The following is a 14,979-nucleotide window of genomic DNA, read 5'->3' as shown; positions in this document are numbered from 1 at the left end:
ATCAATTACTCAGGAATGCCCCTTGAAGCGCTGTATACTAAATGACGCACTTCGGCTATTTGCCGGCAAGCAGGGTATCAATTCTTTGGCCCAACGAAGTCAGCTATTCGTGCCGTGTGTCAATTGACTCAGCGCAACCATATTAAATGTAAATCAATGCAATTAACATGATTTCTTAATGTAAAAGCAATGTGATGGTCAACCGGTGGCCGGCAATGTATGCAATTGATATGCCGCCGCGCTCGCATATAAACAAATACGCACTCATTGCTTGGGGCTGGCATTAAAAACAGGCCGTCAACTGTCGATGCGTGCAAGTAAAAGGTAGGCCAGCCACTCGCACTTGCAGTTGCAGTCGCAGTCGCAGTCGCTGTTGCAGTTGCAATAGCAGTTGCAGCAGCAGTAGCAGTAGCAGTGGCAGCAGCCGCTGCAGCGACTATTAAAACTGACCCAGCGCGGCGGTCAACGACGGCCACTCAACGGCGCCGCTTGCGAAAAAAAAAAACATTGGTTGTAAATGTGTGCAATTAAATGCAAGAAATGTGATTCAAGGTTTCGGAATGCAGGAAGAATATGAAATTACAGTCTACAACAACAGCTACAACAACAAGAGGCGGCTTTGCAGAACAATTACAGCTGCCAACGACTTGTGACTACTGCAAAAATTGTGCAGTCAAGAGTTGAGCTGGTCTGTAGCCGGGCCTGGCCTGGCCTGGCTTTACTGTGTTATTGAAGTGGTCTCTAGAAAACTTGCGGCTGCCCACAGTGCCAGACAGCGAACCAGTTTTAGAAGTGCAAAAAACGACAACAACATATAAACACAAACTAAGCTACCTTGTCAGTTATGCTTTCGCTTTCAATAGCTGCCACCGATGCAGTTAATAGCTGCTGCGGCTGCTGCTGCTGCTGCTGCTGCTGCTGCTAGTTGAAGTATGCATGCATATTATATTATACTGTATATACTGCATAAATAAAAGGCCACTGCCTATAGCCTTTTTAAGTTAAAACATATTGTCGTAGAGCTGAAAATCTAAAAGTCAAATCTTTGATTATACTCTTACAAAAGGTATTCGAGTTTTTTCAAAAACAGTACAAGTTCCAAGAAAAATGCATAAATAGTTTATTCCTATTATCATTATCATTTGTATTATTATTGTTATTATTATTGGTATTATTATCATTTCATTATCATTATCATTATCATTATCATTATCATTATCATTATCATTATCATTATCATTATCATTATCATTATCATTATCATTATCATTATCATTATCATTATCATTATCATCATTATGATTATCATTATCATTATCATTATCATTATCATTATCATTATCATTATCATTATCATTATCATTATCATTATCATTATCATTATCATTATCATTATCATTATCATTATCATTATCATTATCATTATCATTATCATTATCATTATCATTATCATTATCATTATCATTATCTATATCATTATCATTATCATTTATGGCATTAGTATTAGAATGAGCATTAGCAATAGAAATAGCATTAGCAATAGCATTAGCATTAGTATTAGTATTAGCATTAGCATTAGCATTAGCATTAGCATTAGCATTAGCATTAGCATTAGCATTAGCATTAGCATTAGCATTAGCATTAGCATTAGCATTAGCATTAGCATTAGCATTAGCATTAGCATTAGCTTTAGCATTAGCTTTAGCATTAGCATTAGCATTAGCATTAGCAATATAATTAGCATTAGCATTAGTATTAGCAATATAATTAGCATTAGCATTGGCATTAGCAATATAATTGTCATTATGATTGTTATTGTCAATGAGTATTGCACTTACGCATCGAACCCTAATAGGTAATGGTTGAATTATATGCCCTATAATGATCTGAGTTTGGGTGCCTCTCGCTAGAAAGCGACCTTTATAGCAACAGTCTATTATAGTCAGGATCGTCTGTCCGACTCTCTTCTATACAAAATGTGAAACTGAAAAACTCAGGTATGAAAGGGTATTTAATCTTTTGTATACCGTTTGCTGCGATTTCTTGCTTGTTTTATTTCTTGCACCCGAATTTTAGGGTTTGTTTGGCTAGCCCCCCCCAAAAAAAAAGGCACCCAAAACTTGTTTGCCATGCAGCTGTCAGACTGGCGTCTGGCCCGTTATAGATCTGGCTGCCTGGCTGGTTTGCCTGGCATTTCGGGGAGTGTGCTGCCCAGGGCGAGTTATGTGTGTTTGTGGCAACGGGGGTCCAATCTAAATTGAATGCCAAATCGTTGAGAATACTTGCAGTCAGCAAGTCGCAAGTCGCAAGTCGCAGGTCGCCAACTAAACTGATTGGCCAACACCATGCGCTCGCTCATAGTAATTTGTAGACAAGAAATTTTCAAGTATTTGAAAAATGCAAAAATTGCATCAGCCAGCGTTGGCAGCACTTTGCGCAGATTGTGTGAGCCGTATGGTTTTTAATTGTTGACTTTAGCAGCGACCGTTTGTGGGTGGGTGCGGCGCTGCCACGTTGACGTCGCATGTGCAACGCGGAAGAAAAGTTGCCCGGCCCGACTTGGCTTGGTTTGGCTTGGCTTGGCTTGCTTTGGTTTGGTTTGGCTCGAACTGGCCTACTCAGAGCTGGGCGCCTCGTTCCGCTCACCTTGCTCAAATGCATGCCATTCGTATGCTATCTGATTCGTCGCACACACCCATGCAATGAATACCATGTGTGTGTGTGTGTGTGTGTGTGTGCGTCGCATTCAATTAAGCCAAACGTTGAAGACTTGACCGGTAGTTGGGGCTCGTCCGATTTGGCCGTTGGCAAGTTCTTAACTCGTATTTAGCAAGTGCATTTCGAAACGGTAATTTGTCGTTAACTGTGGCCGCCGCCGGTTCGTTAGTTGAATCTTTCGTTTGTCATTGCTCAAAAAAAAAATGAAATAAAGAATAAAAAAAAAATCCGTTAGAACGGGTTTTTATTGCATTCAACTCCCGCACGCAGCGAAGGTGTTGCCAAGAAATGCTCAACTATTTTTTTTTTTGTGTGCCAGTCAGAAATTAGTTAATCGGGAGGTTGAGCTTATGTCTGGCTAAGGTCAAGCGTTGACACGTTGTCGTTAATAACTAAACAAATTAAGGCTGAATGCAAATATTTTAATTAAATAACGACCTCGTTAGTAAGTGACCCGAGTTAAAGCTAACGCAACTTAACTAGGGCCGCGTTGTCGTTTTCGCTTCGCCAAAGGCCAAAGCCTGTGCTATTTATAAGATCATTTGTCTGTGGCCATAACTAATGCAATTAGTTGCAATATAAACAAATAGAGTAAAATATAAATTAATAGAGTAACAAGAATCGTAAAGTCAATTATAAGATCTTGCGCTAAGCGAATTAGCAACATCGTTAGAATTCGCTTTTAGCTCTTAATTTCCAAGATTTTGTCGTTTATTTATAAAATTTTTATGAATATCGTTTAGCTACATGGCTGACCACAGAGCCAGATCTGCCAGCCAGATCTGCCTGCAACAACAATTTGTACAATTTTCTTTAGGCAGATAATCGGCGGGCAGTCTGTCTGTCAAGAAGCATAGTTTTGACAGCCTTTAGGCACATGGCTTGTAAATTTGGCGAATTCTCGGCCTGTCTGACCTCTCTGTAGGTATGTTAGTGGAGCAGACGTCATGCAGTTCACCTCCGACTCGCTAGACTATGAGTGGACGATTATGCAGCTGCAGTTGATTGATCCCACTCACATTTTGGCAAAGACCAAAGAAACTTTTTGGAACTATGCACCCGAGGCACGGATAAAGTCTAAAATGCGTTTGGTATCCGAAAGAAATTAGGTTCCAAGGAAACTTGGCTTTGTATGGAGCTGGACAGGTGCAGAGTTTGCGTATCCTTCTCTTTTTCATCGCTACAATTTCAGCCGAAGCCGTATGAAGGAGGGCATCGGCAGCTCCCAGCCTTGCCAGGTCACCTGCTCGACAGTTGCCATTGATTTCCCTGTGGACTGGGCATACTGAAAATTGCCGGCGACAACTCCTGAAGAGATTTGCAGGAGTTGTTAACTGATATCAAAATACACAATGTCGGCAGAAGATACTTTATAGCTGCTTTGTCATATGTTTACTAACAACAAACAGCTAAGAACTGGGCCCAAAAGTTTTCTGCCCAATTGAATTGGTGACTCTTTAGACTGCAACTCTAAGGAAAAACTGAATAATGGTGGTTTTTGAGCTCATTAAAATATTTATTTGAGTAATTTACCTGTTGACTATAGCTCTAAATTTGTGAAGCATATAGACTTAAGTCCCTCCTATATTTTTATAATTTTCCTGATATGGTTTAAGGCGAGTTTGAATTCCAATTAGGTTTCTTTAGCTTAAGTAGCACGGAAAAAAGTCATTCATTCAGACAGACAGTCGAACAGTAAGCCTAGAGCCAACATTATCTTTTTGACTTTGTAAACAGAAAAGAAATAAATATTCCGTACATGATGCAGAACGAGCGAACTTATTTAATAAGTTAATTATGCGAAGATTCTGAGCAGCAATAAATCTTAAAAAAGGTCTCCGATGAACATCTATGATAGCGTTCTTTGGTCAGTACGTGCTATACATTTAAGCCAAAAATAGTTTTAATTAGTTCTACAAAGATTTATGCGATTCTAACAAAGATTTCCGGTGAAGACTTTCAATAGCCAAAATCAGACTCAGGATATATTTATACTACTTGATTGTCTGTTCCGTAATCTAAATGTATCTTTTGATGATTACTTTTTGGACAATACCTTGACTTGAGTAATTTGAGAATGGGATGTATGCTAATTTGATTACTTTGTAGATCAGAATCTATTGCGATTATATACAAAATTGCGTTATGAACGTAGAAGCCCAAGTGATCATTAAGAGGGGAAACTCGAGCTCCATGTGGCGGAAAAGCTTCTATGTTATTGAAGAAAGACCGAAAGTGTGATTTTTCAAGATGATGTCGTGAGCCTGTCTTGACTTAGGTGTCTGCAGGTCCGACTAAGAAGTGACAGGTTGACAGTTCAAATTCAGTTCTCTCAATTCGTATACTTGTTCACCTAGCTTGCTTTTATCTACAATGATGTTGGGTGTGCTCTTTAGTAGGCCCCAGCCAGTCGCTTGTTTCGAGATACTTAGCTGAAATTGTGGATCGAACGCCAGTGTGAAGAGGGAAAATAAAATATTTATTAACTTTCTGCTTAAATTTAAATAGGTAAATGTGTTTCTTTGCATAATAATGACCAGAATCTTAGGATACATTAATATGAGCAGTAATGAGATAGACCCTTGGTTGATTCAATCCCAACAGAGTCGAATAACCTGGCTAAGACAGATTTTAATATATTTTCAAATTTTTTTCACCACTGTGCAGCCACCACTTTAAGCTAATTATACGATTGAAATATTGACGACAATAATGTTTACAACAATTTACATAAGTTTATTACGTTGTTTGGCCAACAGACCCTGTGGCTAGTATATATATTAGTATTACCTTTGGGCTGATGGAAAACTGCAGCTTGGAGCTGCAGCATTGCGGCGTTTTATTCAAACGTAACGGCATGATTTCTATATATTGTACAATAGTAGTATTGCTCATTTCACAGTTCACAGTTTTCATTTATTAACTAATTTCGGATTTACGTAATCCCCAAAGCGTTCAGGCCTCAGCGACGGCATTTACACGCAACCACCACACAGAGAGTCGAGGTCAATGATCAGTGAAATTTACTTTCAAAAACAAAAACAAAAACAAAAACGAAAAGAAAAGAAAATTTCAAAAATCTGCTTTTCAGCTTTTCTGCTTTTCAGCTTTTCTGTTGACTGAAAAGTCGCTCGGCGATCGGCTCAAGCGGAAGCCTAAACGTTTCTTAGATTAATTTGTGGTGATAACACAAAAACCTAAGCCCACAAAATATGTTTTTAAAAGCTTTTGCAATGCGGCCGAGCTAATGGGACATGTGTATTATGCCCAACTAGGGCACAGCCAACGCCCCGGCCTGTCGCTGCTTGTCATAACTAGAGACAAGAGCTATTACAATTATCTTCATCATCATTATCAACATTGTGAACATCATCATCAGCAACATTATGATCATCATTGCCCACACCTTGTGGCCATTAGCAGCCAGTCGCCGCGCCGAAGACCCAGCCCGTCGTTCCCAATCCAATCACGACAATGGAGCGCTGCATTTTACCACACTTGAAATCGCAATACAATGAATACATCTGCATAATTAATTCCCACTAACGAAGATGTTGAGTTAATGAGTTTGGCTCGAAAAATTGAAGGCAACAAACACGCGCAGGTTGTTGACTTCAGCCGGGCGAGTGAGGGGGGTGGAGGGGGGGTGGGGAAGCCACTTTCGGTTTCAGTTTTCGGCTGCTTCCTCCATTGTCTGTGCAATTGGCCGCAGCTGTCACATTGGGCGGCAGCATATAAAATCCACTTGCCACACGCGCACAGATGTATATTTAATTATGCTCATTTCGGAGCACTTGATATTTTTTTTGGCCAAAACTAATCGGCTTGGCTAGCTGTCATATTCCATTTTGGCCAAAAACGCAAATTGCAAATCGCACAGCTTGCCCAATGAGCTGATGTATTTTTAATTATACCATAATTTCGCCGAGGCTTGCCTGCTTTCAATTAAAAGCAAAAATCCAAAACCCAAAAACAGAAATAAATGCAAAGTGTCCACTTGTTTCGCTTAGCCATCCTGCCTGCTTTTGGCCAAGTTGGCCACAAAGTAAATCAAGGACGATTTTATTGTTATCTGCATATCGTTTGGCTTTTTATCAGCGCGCTCGCAATTTCGTTTTAAATGGATTAAACATGCACGAACCGAACTCGAATCGAACTCGAATCGATTTCAGCTCATTTCTCACCCATAAAATATGCATTGTTTTTTGTTTTTTTTTTTGTTTTTTGATTTTTGCTGAACGCACCTTTGGCAAAAACTAGGTTATAACCTTGAAATCCCACAAAAGAAACGTTGAAAATTTCAAACTTATCAATAAATTCATGACGCTGCGACACAAAGCCGGGCGGGCAGCACATCAAAAGAAAGCCTCACAAAAACTTTAAATAAACAGAAACAGAAAAAACGTAAATATATATTCAAATCCATGCTAAGCTCCATTAAAATGCTAAACAGCCAAAGTCTCTGTTTGGCTTCGCCGTTTCGCAATCCCATCAGAAACTGAAAAATATTCCAACGGGTCGGACAGCCGCCTCTCGATGTCTCGATGTCTCGATGGTTGCATTTGAAATTGCCAAAGGTCACGCCGAGACGATGGTTGCCAAGCGGTGCAGCAAGCGCATCCCAGACGCCACTCAGCCACGGTGTCATCATCATCATCATCATCATCAGCGACATCATCAGCGACATCATCATGAGCATTGCTACATAGGCTGCATTCATCCCAAAAAGCTGTTTGGCAACAACAAAGCGTACAGCAATTAACCATATAACGAAAATTTGTACAAATTGACAACGCGCGAGTGAAAGAAGAGAGGAAACGAGCTGAAAGAGTGAAAAAAAAAGAAGAAGAAAAACATAAAAAACTGGATTTTATAATTTCAATGGCTAAAAAAAAAAAACACGCAAGAAAACGAGCCAAGGTCATTGCGAAGCGGCCAAGCTGCGAAAGAAATTGTGGAATCATGTGGAATAACATTTACACTGAGCAGAATCACCAAGAAGAATGCGACAATCGAGAACGGAGAGAACGAGATCCGAGTCTGAGGAGAACTTACTGAAAGAAATAATCACAAAATAAGCTCCAACGCATGATAAAGAAGATGGAACCAGGGCTGCAAGCTCCAAGTCAAATGGTTGTTGGTTCCGTATCCTCTAAGCCAGTTTCTGGTTCAAACCTTGGTGTGTCATATATTTTAGAAACCTGCTGAAACTATTGCATATCCAACATATTTGAAAGGAAAGTATTGTCTGATAAATTCTGTAAGGTAGTCTGGCCAAAAAGTTAGCTTCTTATTTGAAGCAAATCATTTTCGAATAATATATTTGTTGTTTTGGATTTCGGTTCAGCTGTCTCGGTCTCACAGTTCAAATTGATTTGCAGTTCCGGGCTCAAAACGGTTTGACTCAAAATCGGTTTGTAGCTTTGGCAAAAAACAAGCCAAATATGCCATACATATAATATGCTCTAAAAGTGTCTGTACATGAATCTGGCCTTTCAAAGTGTTTTAAAGTCTCGATTCATTTGCATAAATGTAGAAACCCATTTAATTGATTCATATTTCGAGTGTAGCTCTTCATTCTGATTAAAACACATTAATTAGATTTATTTATGATATAGCAATGGTTATAAACTATCACAACTTTGTTGTAAATGTGTAAAACTGGGCTTTGGCTCACATCTACATCTACACACTCGCAGCTAGAAGCTGGTTTTTAGTTATCTGACTGCGTGGACAGTTCGTCTCAGTGCAGTAAACAGATACTTTGCCGAAGAGCATAGCTGCAGAGCTCATTGAAATCGAATATGATCCGTTGGACAACAAGTTTTTTTTTTTCGCCCAGTGTTGAAATAAACGTGGCTGGCGATTCAACATTCAGGATTGGTCAGCGGAGGCACTTGTGGCTACAACTTTTAGTGGCAGAACCACTTTTCGATTGCAATTATTCGAGACACGGTAGCACATGAAGCAGATGATCATGATGAAGAAGTTGAAGAAGTTGAAGATGAAGATCTCCATGCGCAGATAGGCAGAAGTGACTGTGCGACGTGTTAAACATGTTTTGTTTTTTTTTTTGTTTTTTTGTTTTGGCGAACCATCAACAGCTCGAGAAATCCGGTTGCTCAAAAATGCGTAAAGTGGGACGATGTCGCTCCTTTACAAACAAAGCACAACAACAACTCTCTGTAATATTATTAAATGCCTGACAACTGGCCGGGCAAAACGCCAAAACACAACTAAATAAACATCAGATCAATTAACAACACACAAAACAAAAAAAGTTGATTTGTTTGTGGCCTCATTGGCAGGTGTTGATCAATTGATCAATAAAAAAATGCAACTAGCTTGGGCCTGGCCCATTGCGTAAGCCGCTCGAGCTCTGCCCGCCTCCAGCAACACCCTGCTCTGTGGCAATCCCATTGAGAATCTCGCTCAGCTTTTTTAACTCTTGCGCAAGCTCTAAACTTGAACTACATGACGCTGCGCTGATAGACGACATGCTTATCATTCAATTGAACCTGAGGCAGCCCAAATTGGGTTATCAACTGGTCTGGCAGAAGCGAAAAGAAAACCGAAATTTGTGCTCGACGCTGCTTAGAATTTGGCAGTGCTTCAGTATTTGCTCGTACTTGGAACGTGTAGGAAATCCAAAAATCCGAATAGATCATGCGTCTTGTGCTGCTTGCAACATGCCTCTGGCTGACTGTGGTAAGAGCTGAAGAAGAGCGGCTGTGAAAGCAATTCATATAAAGCAGAGTTATATTCGTTGTGTCAACGTGCAAATACCCTTGCAGAAAGCAGAATTGTGTTAGAAAATTTCTATATTTTTTTTATAAATTTTGATTGAGTTGGCCGCTGTAAATACAATTATAATTTCGGTACAATGCAATTGTCTATCAAGACAGCAATTATAGTTTAGTATAGACGTAATCAAAAGTGATCAGAATTTGATGGATATTGATAGGAATATGGTACAGCTCGAGTTTGATTCATAGCTATAAGGCTTAAAGGTTTTTTCTTTTAATTTCACCTGCAAGAGTGAAAAATTCGTGGAAAATGGTTGATCTTTGTGAAAAAAATGCGGCGCAAAGGTTTTATGAGCAAATGCTGAATTTTCGCTCTATTCTAATCTCGTAATTGTTGAAGATTCATCCCGTGTTTTCGTGACTTGTAAAGTTTACCTTACATTTGCACAGTTCCTGTTTTTCACTTTGTTTACATTTCACACTAGCGGAAAATCGGGGAAAAGGTGAAAAGGTAGAAAGAATAACTTGGCATGGGCAAAGCTGGATAAAAACCGTTGGCATCTTTCCTTTCCTTACTCAAACTCAATATTCCAATTATAATGTCAGCCGTCTATATCATATACTAGTAAAGATGCGGAATTTCGATTATCTGTCAATTTCGTTAGGATAGCTTTCAAATTGATTCAGTTGCTGTAGATAATGCTTGAGGATTATCTATGCTCTATGGACTGCGAAATGTCTTCTGCAATTCTTACCGATCTTAGCTAATCAGTTGACACGCTTCCAGCTGGAGAGCTCGGCGCTGCTGAGCGGCGAGCAGCGCAGCATTGAGAAGTGTCTGCGCAACTATGGAGGACTGAGTGCGGCGAACGCGGAGCGTCTGGAGCGGTACACGCAATGGTCGGATAACTATGAGGAGGTGCCCTGCTTCACGCAGTGCTATCTCAGCGAGATGTTCGACTTCTATCACGACCAGGCGGGCTTCGAGGAGCGCCGCATCCGACAGCACTTTGGCGAGGCCGTCTACGAGGCGTGCAAAGAGCGGCTTCAGCTGGGCGCGGATCAGACCCAGAGCAGCTGTGAGCACGCCTATGCGGGCTTTCACTGCATTGTCAGCGTGAGTGTGGATGGGAGAGATAAGAGCTGCTGGCCGGGCCAGTGACCGCGAGCAGCCAGCTGATAAGAATGTTATCTATATGTATTTGCAGCTGGAGAATGATCCGTTCATATTGATAGAGAACATGCCGAATGCCACGCGCGTCGCCAAGTCGGCGATGAAGGAATGCCTGCAGCAGGTGGATCAGGTGGAGTGGAATCGCATTGCCGACTACGCCCAGTTTCCGCCCACAGAGCCCATACCCTGTTTTACGCGCTGCTTCATCTCGCAGCTGCAGCTTTTCGATGAGCGCACGCGCCGCTGGCGTCTGCCGGCGATGCGGCAAGTGCTGGGCGTGCCCCTGGTGGGCGCCCATGTGGCTGGCTGTGCACAGCGCCGTGGCCGGAATCCCTGTGCCACGTTTTACCAGCAATTCACCTGCTTTGTGGTGGCCGTTTAGCACTTGTTAGTTACACTGAGCGAACAAAACGAGTGTCTCGACACATGTCTGCAAATCATAGAGTAATGCAAACGTTTAAATATTTTAAAAATTGAAAAAAACGTTAATTTTTAAATCCAAATTGCAAATGAAACGTTTTCATAAGCACTCGCACAGTCCCAATAAATATAGGAAAATATAATAAAAGTATGTTCCATTTGTGATTTTTAAAAATTACAGCTCTTATTTCATAAAATGCCAAACAATACTAAATTTATAACTTATTTTTGTGCTCCATTTTGTTACGATCCTTGCAGAGATTTTAATACTTTTGTCAACAAAACTTCGCACCTTTCAAACATACATTTATATATTTTTTATATAAAGATATTTTTTTGTTTTTTTCGGTAATTATACTTTCACTGCAGAATCAGTTTTTTTTTTTAAGATAAACTAACCAATCTCAGTAATTGCTTTTTCACACTCCTTACATATGATTAATATATTATCAACTATATCATAGAGAAACAATCAGCCCGAAGTTGTGTTCAATCATAAATACAACGTTGGGTTTTAATATCGAAAAGAAAACTATATTTGAATTAATATATATTGTGAAAACTGTTTTCAAAAATATTTACGTATACATTTTTGAAAATTGCATAAAATATTTTTCGTAATTCAAAATGTTTTATACAATTTTTTAAAATATAGAGAGTATATGTGAAAGAAAACTTTCAGAGGATAAGAAATTTTCTCATTTTATTGTGACCTTTGAAAAAGTAGAAACATTTTTTTGAGTGTATTTTGAATATGCTACGCCTATAAAAGTGTAATTAGCATTTGAGGTGCAAAGTGTGGCACGAACAGAAACACGTTTCGAGCTGAAATGAAGATTTGCAGTTGGGGTTCACGTTAAGCAACGTTTGTTCCATTGAGATTGCCGTTGAGTCGCTCCCAGCAGAGATACTCGTCGTACATCCAGGCGCACTTGTTGGCCGCCAGGCGCCGCTGCTCCTCGCTGTTGCGGCAGGCGCTGTAATCCGGCTGCGGCTCCTGGCGGCTGGGCCCGAAGGCCTGCTGCCAGTTGGTCAGTCGCCAGTTGCCGGCCTCGTCGTAGAAGCGCAGCGTGTCGGCAAAGCACTGAAAGAGACAGGGTATGGACTCCTTGGGCTTCAGCTTGCTGTACTGCAGCAGCTGCACGTTGGTGGCATTCAGCTGGCCGCTGCAGAGCAGCAATGTGGCCAGGCTGTTGCCCGCGTGCAGCTCCGCCTGCTTCAGGCAGCGCAGGCCGCGATGCGCATAGCTGCAGCCGTCGCGGGTTTTGCGGCGCAGCTCGTAGCGGCAATAGTTGTAGATGTCGGCGCCCAGCTCCTCGGCCAGGCGCTGCTTGTGCCACCTGTTGCCTGGGATGTCGAACCAGCCCTTCTCGCTGGCCAGACAGCGCATCAGGCAGGGCAGCTCCTCGCTGGTCCAGTTCGCATAGCGTGCCAGCTTCTTCAGATCGCTGTCGATGCGCTCCGGGCTGCTGATCTCGCGCAGGCACTTCTCCAAGATCTGCGCATCGCCCGTGAGATCGGCTACGGTCTGCAAAATGTTGGGTTGCTTTTTTTGTCTAGTTTCGAAAGGTTGGGGTCAGAACGCACCACAGCACACAAGGCCAACAGGCTGACGGTCAGACGCATCTCAACGCTTGGAATGCACAATCTCAACTGTCGCCAGTCGGCGCGCTCAGCCCGTCGTGTCGCAGCCTCGAAACATGCAGCTGCGCTTATCAGCAGCTGCGTCCTCAGATTAAGAGAGTTCAATGTTTGCCAGCCGCAGCAGCAGCAACTGGAAGAGCAGAGCTTGAACCACTAGAACCAGCACTGACTAGGTCAGTTTTTATTTCTTATACCCTAAACCCATGGGAAAGGGCGAAAAGGGTATACTTGCCTTGTGCAAATGTATGCAACAGTCAGAAGAAGGCTTAACCGACCCCTTAAATTATATATATGTTACTTTTGTTAAACATGAACATCCAATTGGGTATAATGTCCGTCCGTCCGTATATCAGTGTGCTCTTATTACACAACATCGATAACTTGCCCCAGTTTTATAAAATCGATAAAAAATAGGCATAAAGTGTCAAGTCATTCTAATGTCCGTCCGTACGATTGTCCTTTCTGTGTGAACGCGTTGATATCGGAGATATTAAATAATAGACATTAGACACTTGATATGAAAAAGTTCCTCTTGTTGCTCGCCAAATCATCGATAACTTCTCCCTACTTAATAAAGTCAATAAATAAATAAATCGATAAAAATCGGTAAAAATCATCGAGTCTTTTAAGTAAACATATCCCTACTCAGAACTTACAGACAAGCCGATCTTATGTCCGTCCGATTGTCCTGATGTGAAAACGCGTCGATACCAGAGGTATAAGATAAGAGATATTCCCAACCAAATCATCGATAACTTGCCCCGTTTGTATAAAATCGATAAAAATCGGTATAGAAATACATTTTTTTAAGTATATCGGAGCTTTAAAGAAGTAGAGACAACAAATGTGGTAAGCAGATTGCCGTATAGTGTAACCCGAACATTATCCAGAATATTCAAATTTGAAGGATTTGACACCCTTCCCACAAAAGTTGTAAAAAAACATTTTTGGGAGAATAGTCTTGAAGGAGGAAAAATGCGGGCAGCAAACCTCAAAAATTAGTCGCTGGTTCATTTTCGCCAATATCCTGCGTTCAGGTTCGGTTCGTAAACCTGGCTGTCCACACCTTGATTTGTTGTATATTTTTAAAATGTTGTTGAAACAAAGAAATTTTCAATTTATTATAATTGCCAATTTTTCTAAAATTAATGCATGTATTACGCATTGTCATAATGGAGTGGTGGACTATATTTGATCTCTACCCAAAGAGTCTCCCTTTCCCTTTCTCTACCTAACTTTGTTTTGAAACCATCCTTGAAAATAATTTATTTCAGTTCGGGTCTAAGATCAGGTGTTTTTTGCCGATTTGCCAAGGATACCAAGGATGTCTTTACACACATTTGAATTATGACCTGAAAGTTTTATCAAGCTCGGCTTCTTAGTCGTGCACTCCCGACCAAAGCACTCTAATTTGTTTTTGTGTTTTTATTTGTTGTTGTTGGGCAACAGTAATTTTTATTTAGAGAGTTGCTATCACATGAGATTATTTTTGACCATAAACCTTGCGCACAACATGGCGATTGATGGGCAGCCAGCAGGAGAAGACGCGATTGGCCCAGGTGCAGACATCCGATTCGGCTTCATTGTGATCAATGCACTTCTCGAGGCCATGACGCACTGGCTCCAGATCCTTGAAGTTGTTCGATGTGAACTGCGCTATAATCGCCTTCTCATTGAAGCCCTTGCGCTCCGTGAACAGGCCCATCTTCTCCACAAAGCACTTCACATAGCAGGCGGTGCGGCGATGTTCGGGAAACTCATAGTTCAGGAACTTTTCGTAAATGTCATCGGGCACATGATACTGCTCGTGGCACTCCTCGTGCGCCTGCACTGCATCGTCATGAGTGCGTATCTGAAACTTGGCGCTGACCTAAAAAAAGAAAAGAAGAGAAGAGGAACACCTTTATGTAGCTCCCAGTTGAGGTTCGTCAAGGACACAAGCCCAAGTTACCTGGCCAACTGTGGCAGTTGCCACCACCGCAAGGCTGAGCAACAAGGCGTTAAGTTTCATCTCTGGACTGCAACTGCGACTGCGACTGCGACTGGAACTGGACTGACTTCTGGCAGGGCCTGAGTGCGAATGTGCCAACTGGCGAGCCAAGATTTTCCATAATTTGTATATGGCCAATCGGCTGCGACTAGAAAATAAGACCAAGACGCGAGCTGCTGCTGACTGAAAGCCAAAGTGAAACAAACACGCCAAACCCGTTGCCGCCGGACTGGACGGGGGAAGAGTTTGGTGGTGCAAGTGGTGCGGCGGTGCTGGAGGTGCTGGAG

At 41.5% G+C, this 14,979-nt stretch overlaps 2 protein-coding genes across 4 annotated transcripts; one reads left to right on the top strand and one right to left on the bottom strand.

Moving 5' to 3' along the window:
- The first annotated feature begins 9,359 nt into the window (after positions 1-9,359).
- Obp83cd (Odorant-binding protein 83cd) lies at positions 9,360-11,085 on the top strand. The gene is made up of 3 exons (XM_064694077.1): positions 9,360-9,426; positions 10,252-10,581; positions 10,673-11,085. The coding sequence occupies exons 1-3, from the start codon at positions 9,385-9,387 to the stop codon at positions 11,018-11,020; spliced, it is 720 nt and encodes a 239-aa protein (XP_064550147.1). The 5' UTR covers positions 9,360-9,384; the 3' UTR covers positions 11,021-11,085.
- A 725-nt stretch (positions 11,086-11,810) lies between these two features.
- Positions 11,811-14,778, bottom strand: LOC135436905 (uncharacterized). 3 transcript variants are annotated; one of them, XM_064694675.1, is made up of 3 exons: positions 14,654-14,778; positions 14,197-14,572; positions 11,837-12,579 (listed from the first exon to the last, which is right to left on the bottom strand). In XM_064694675.1, exons 1-3 carry the CDS (start codon positions 14,711-14,713, stop codon positions 11,915-11,917), a joined length of 1,101 nt encoding a protein of 366 aa, XP_064550745.1. In that variant the 5' UTR covers positions 14,714-14,778; the 3' UTR covers positions 11,837-11,914. The 3 variants fall into 3 exon arrangements, with proteins under 3 accessions (XP_064550744.1, XP_064550743.1, XP_064550745.1); XM_064694674.1 differs by lacking the exons at positions 14,197-14,572; positions 14,654-14,778 and adding an exon at positions 12,646-12,731 and having other exon boundaries at positions 11,811-12,586; XM_064694673.1 differs by lacking the exons at positions 14,197-14,572; positions 14,654-14,778 and adding an exon at positions 12,646-12,700 and having other exon boundaries at positions 11,811-12,604.
- Positions 14,779-14,979: the final 201 nt, after the last annotated feature.

Source organism: Drosophila montana, unplaced genomic scaffold (assembly GCF_035044405.1).
Source record: "Drosophila montana isolate Dmon_TW-CO22-7 unplaced genomic scaffold, ASM3504440v1 contig_3733_1, whole genome shotgun sequence".
NCBI classification, from domain to species: domain Eukaryota; kingdom Metazoa; phylum Arthropoda; class Insecta; order Diptera; family Drosophilidae; genus Drosophila; species Drosophila montana.
The sequence above is the reverse complement of the archived record's forward strand: the minus strand, read 5'-3'. Positions and strand labels throughout refer to the sequence as shown.

What these genes read in the sequence shown, in the direction of transcription:
- Obp83cd (XM_064694077.1), top strand. Translation starts at nt 9,385, where the DNA reads ATGCGTCTTGTGCTGCTTGCAACATGCCTCTGGCTGACTGTG. An exon ending in CATGCCTCTGGCTGACTGTG is followed by an intron (nt 9,427 to 10,251) that starts GTAAGAGCTGAA and finishes ACACGCTTCCAG; the next exon opens with CTGGAGAGCTCGGCGCTGCT. An exon ending in GCTTTCACTGCATTGTCAGC is followed by an intron (nt 10,582 to 10,672) that starts GTGAGTGTGGAT and finishes ATGTATTTGCAG; the next exon opens with CTGGAGAATGATCCGTTCAT.
- LOC135436905 (XM_064694675.1), bottom strand. Translation starts at nt 14,713, where the DNA reads ATGAAACTTAACGCCTTGTTGCTCAGCCTTGCGGTGGTGGCAACTGCC. An exon ending in CAACTGCCACAGTTGGCCAG is followed by an intron (nt 14,573 to 14,653) that starts GTAACTTGGGCT and finishes TTCTTTTTTTAG; the next exon opens with GTCAGCGCCAAGTTTCAGAT. An exon ending in TGTTGTGCGCAAGGTTTATG is followed by an intron (nt 12,580 to 14,196) that starts GTCAAAAATAAT and finishes TGCAGACCGTAG; the next exon opens with CCGATCTCACGGGCGATGCG.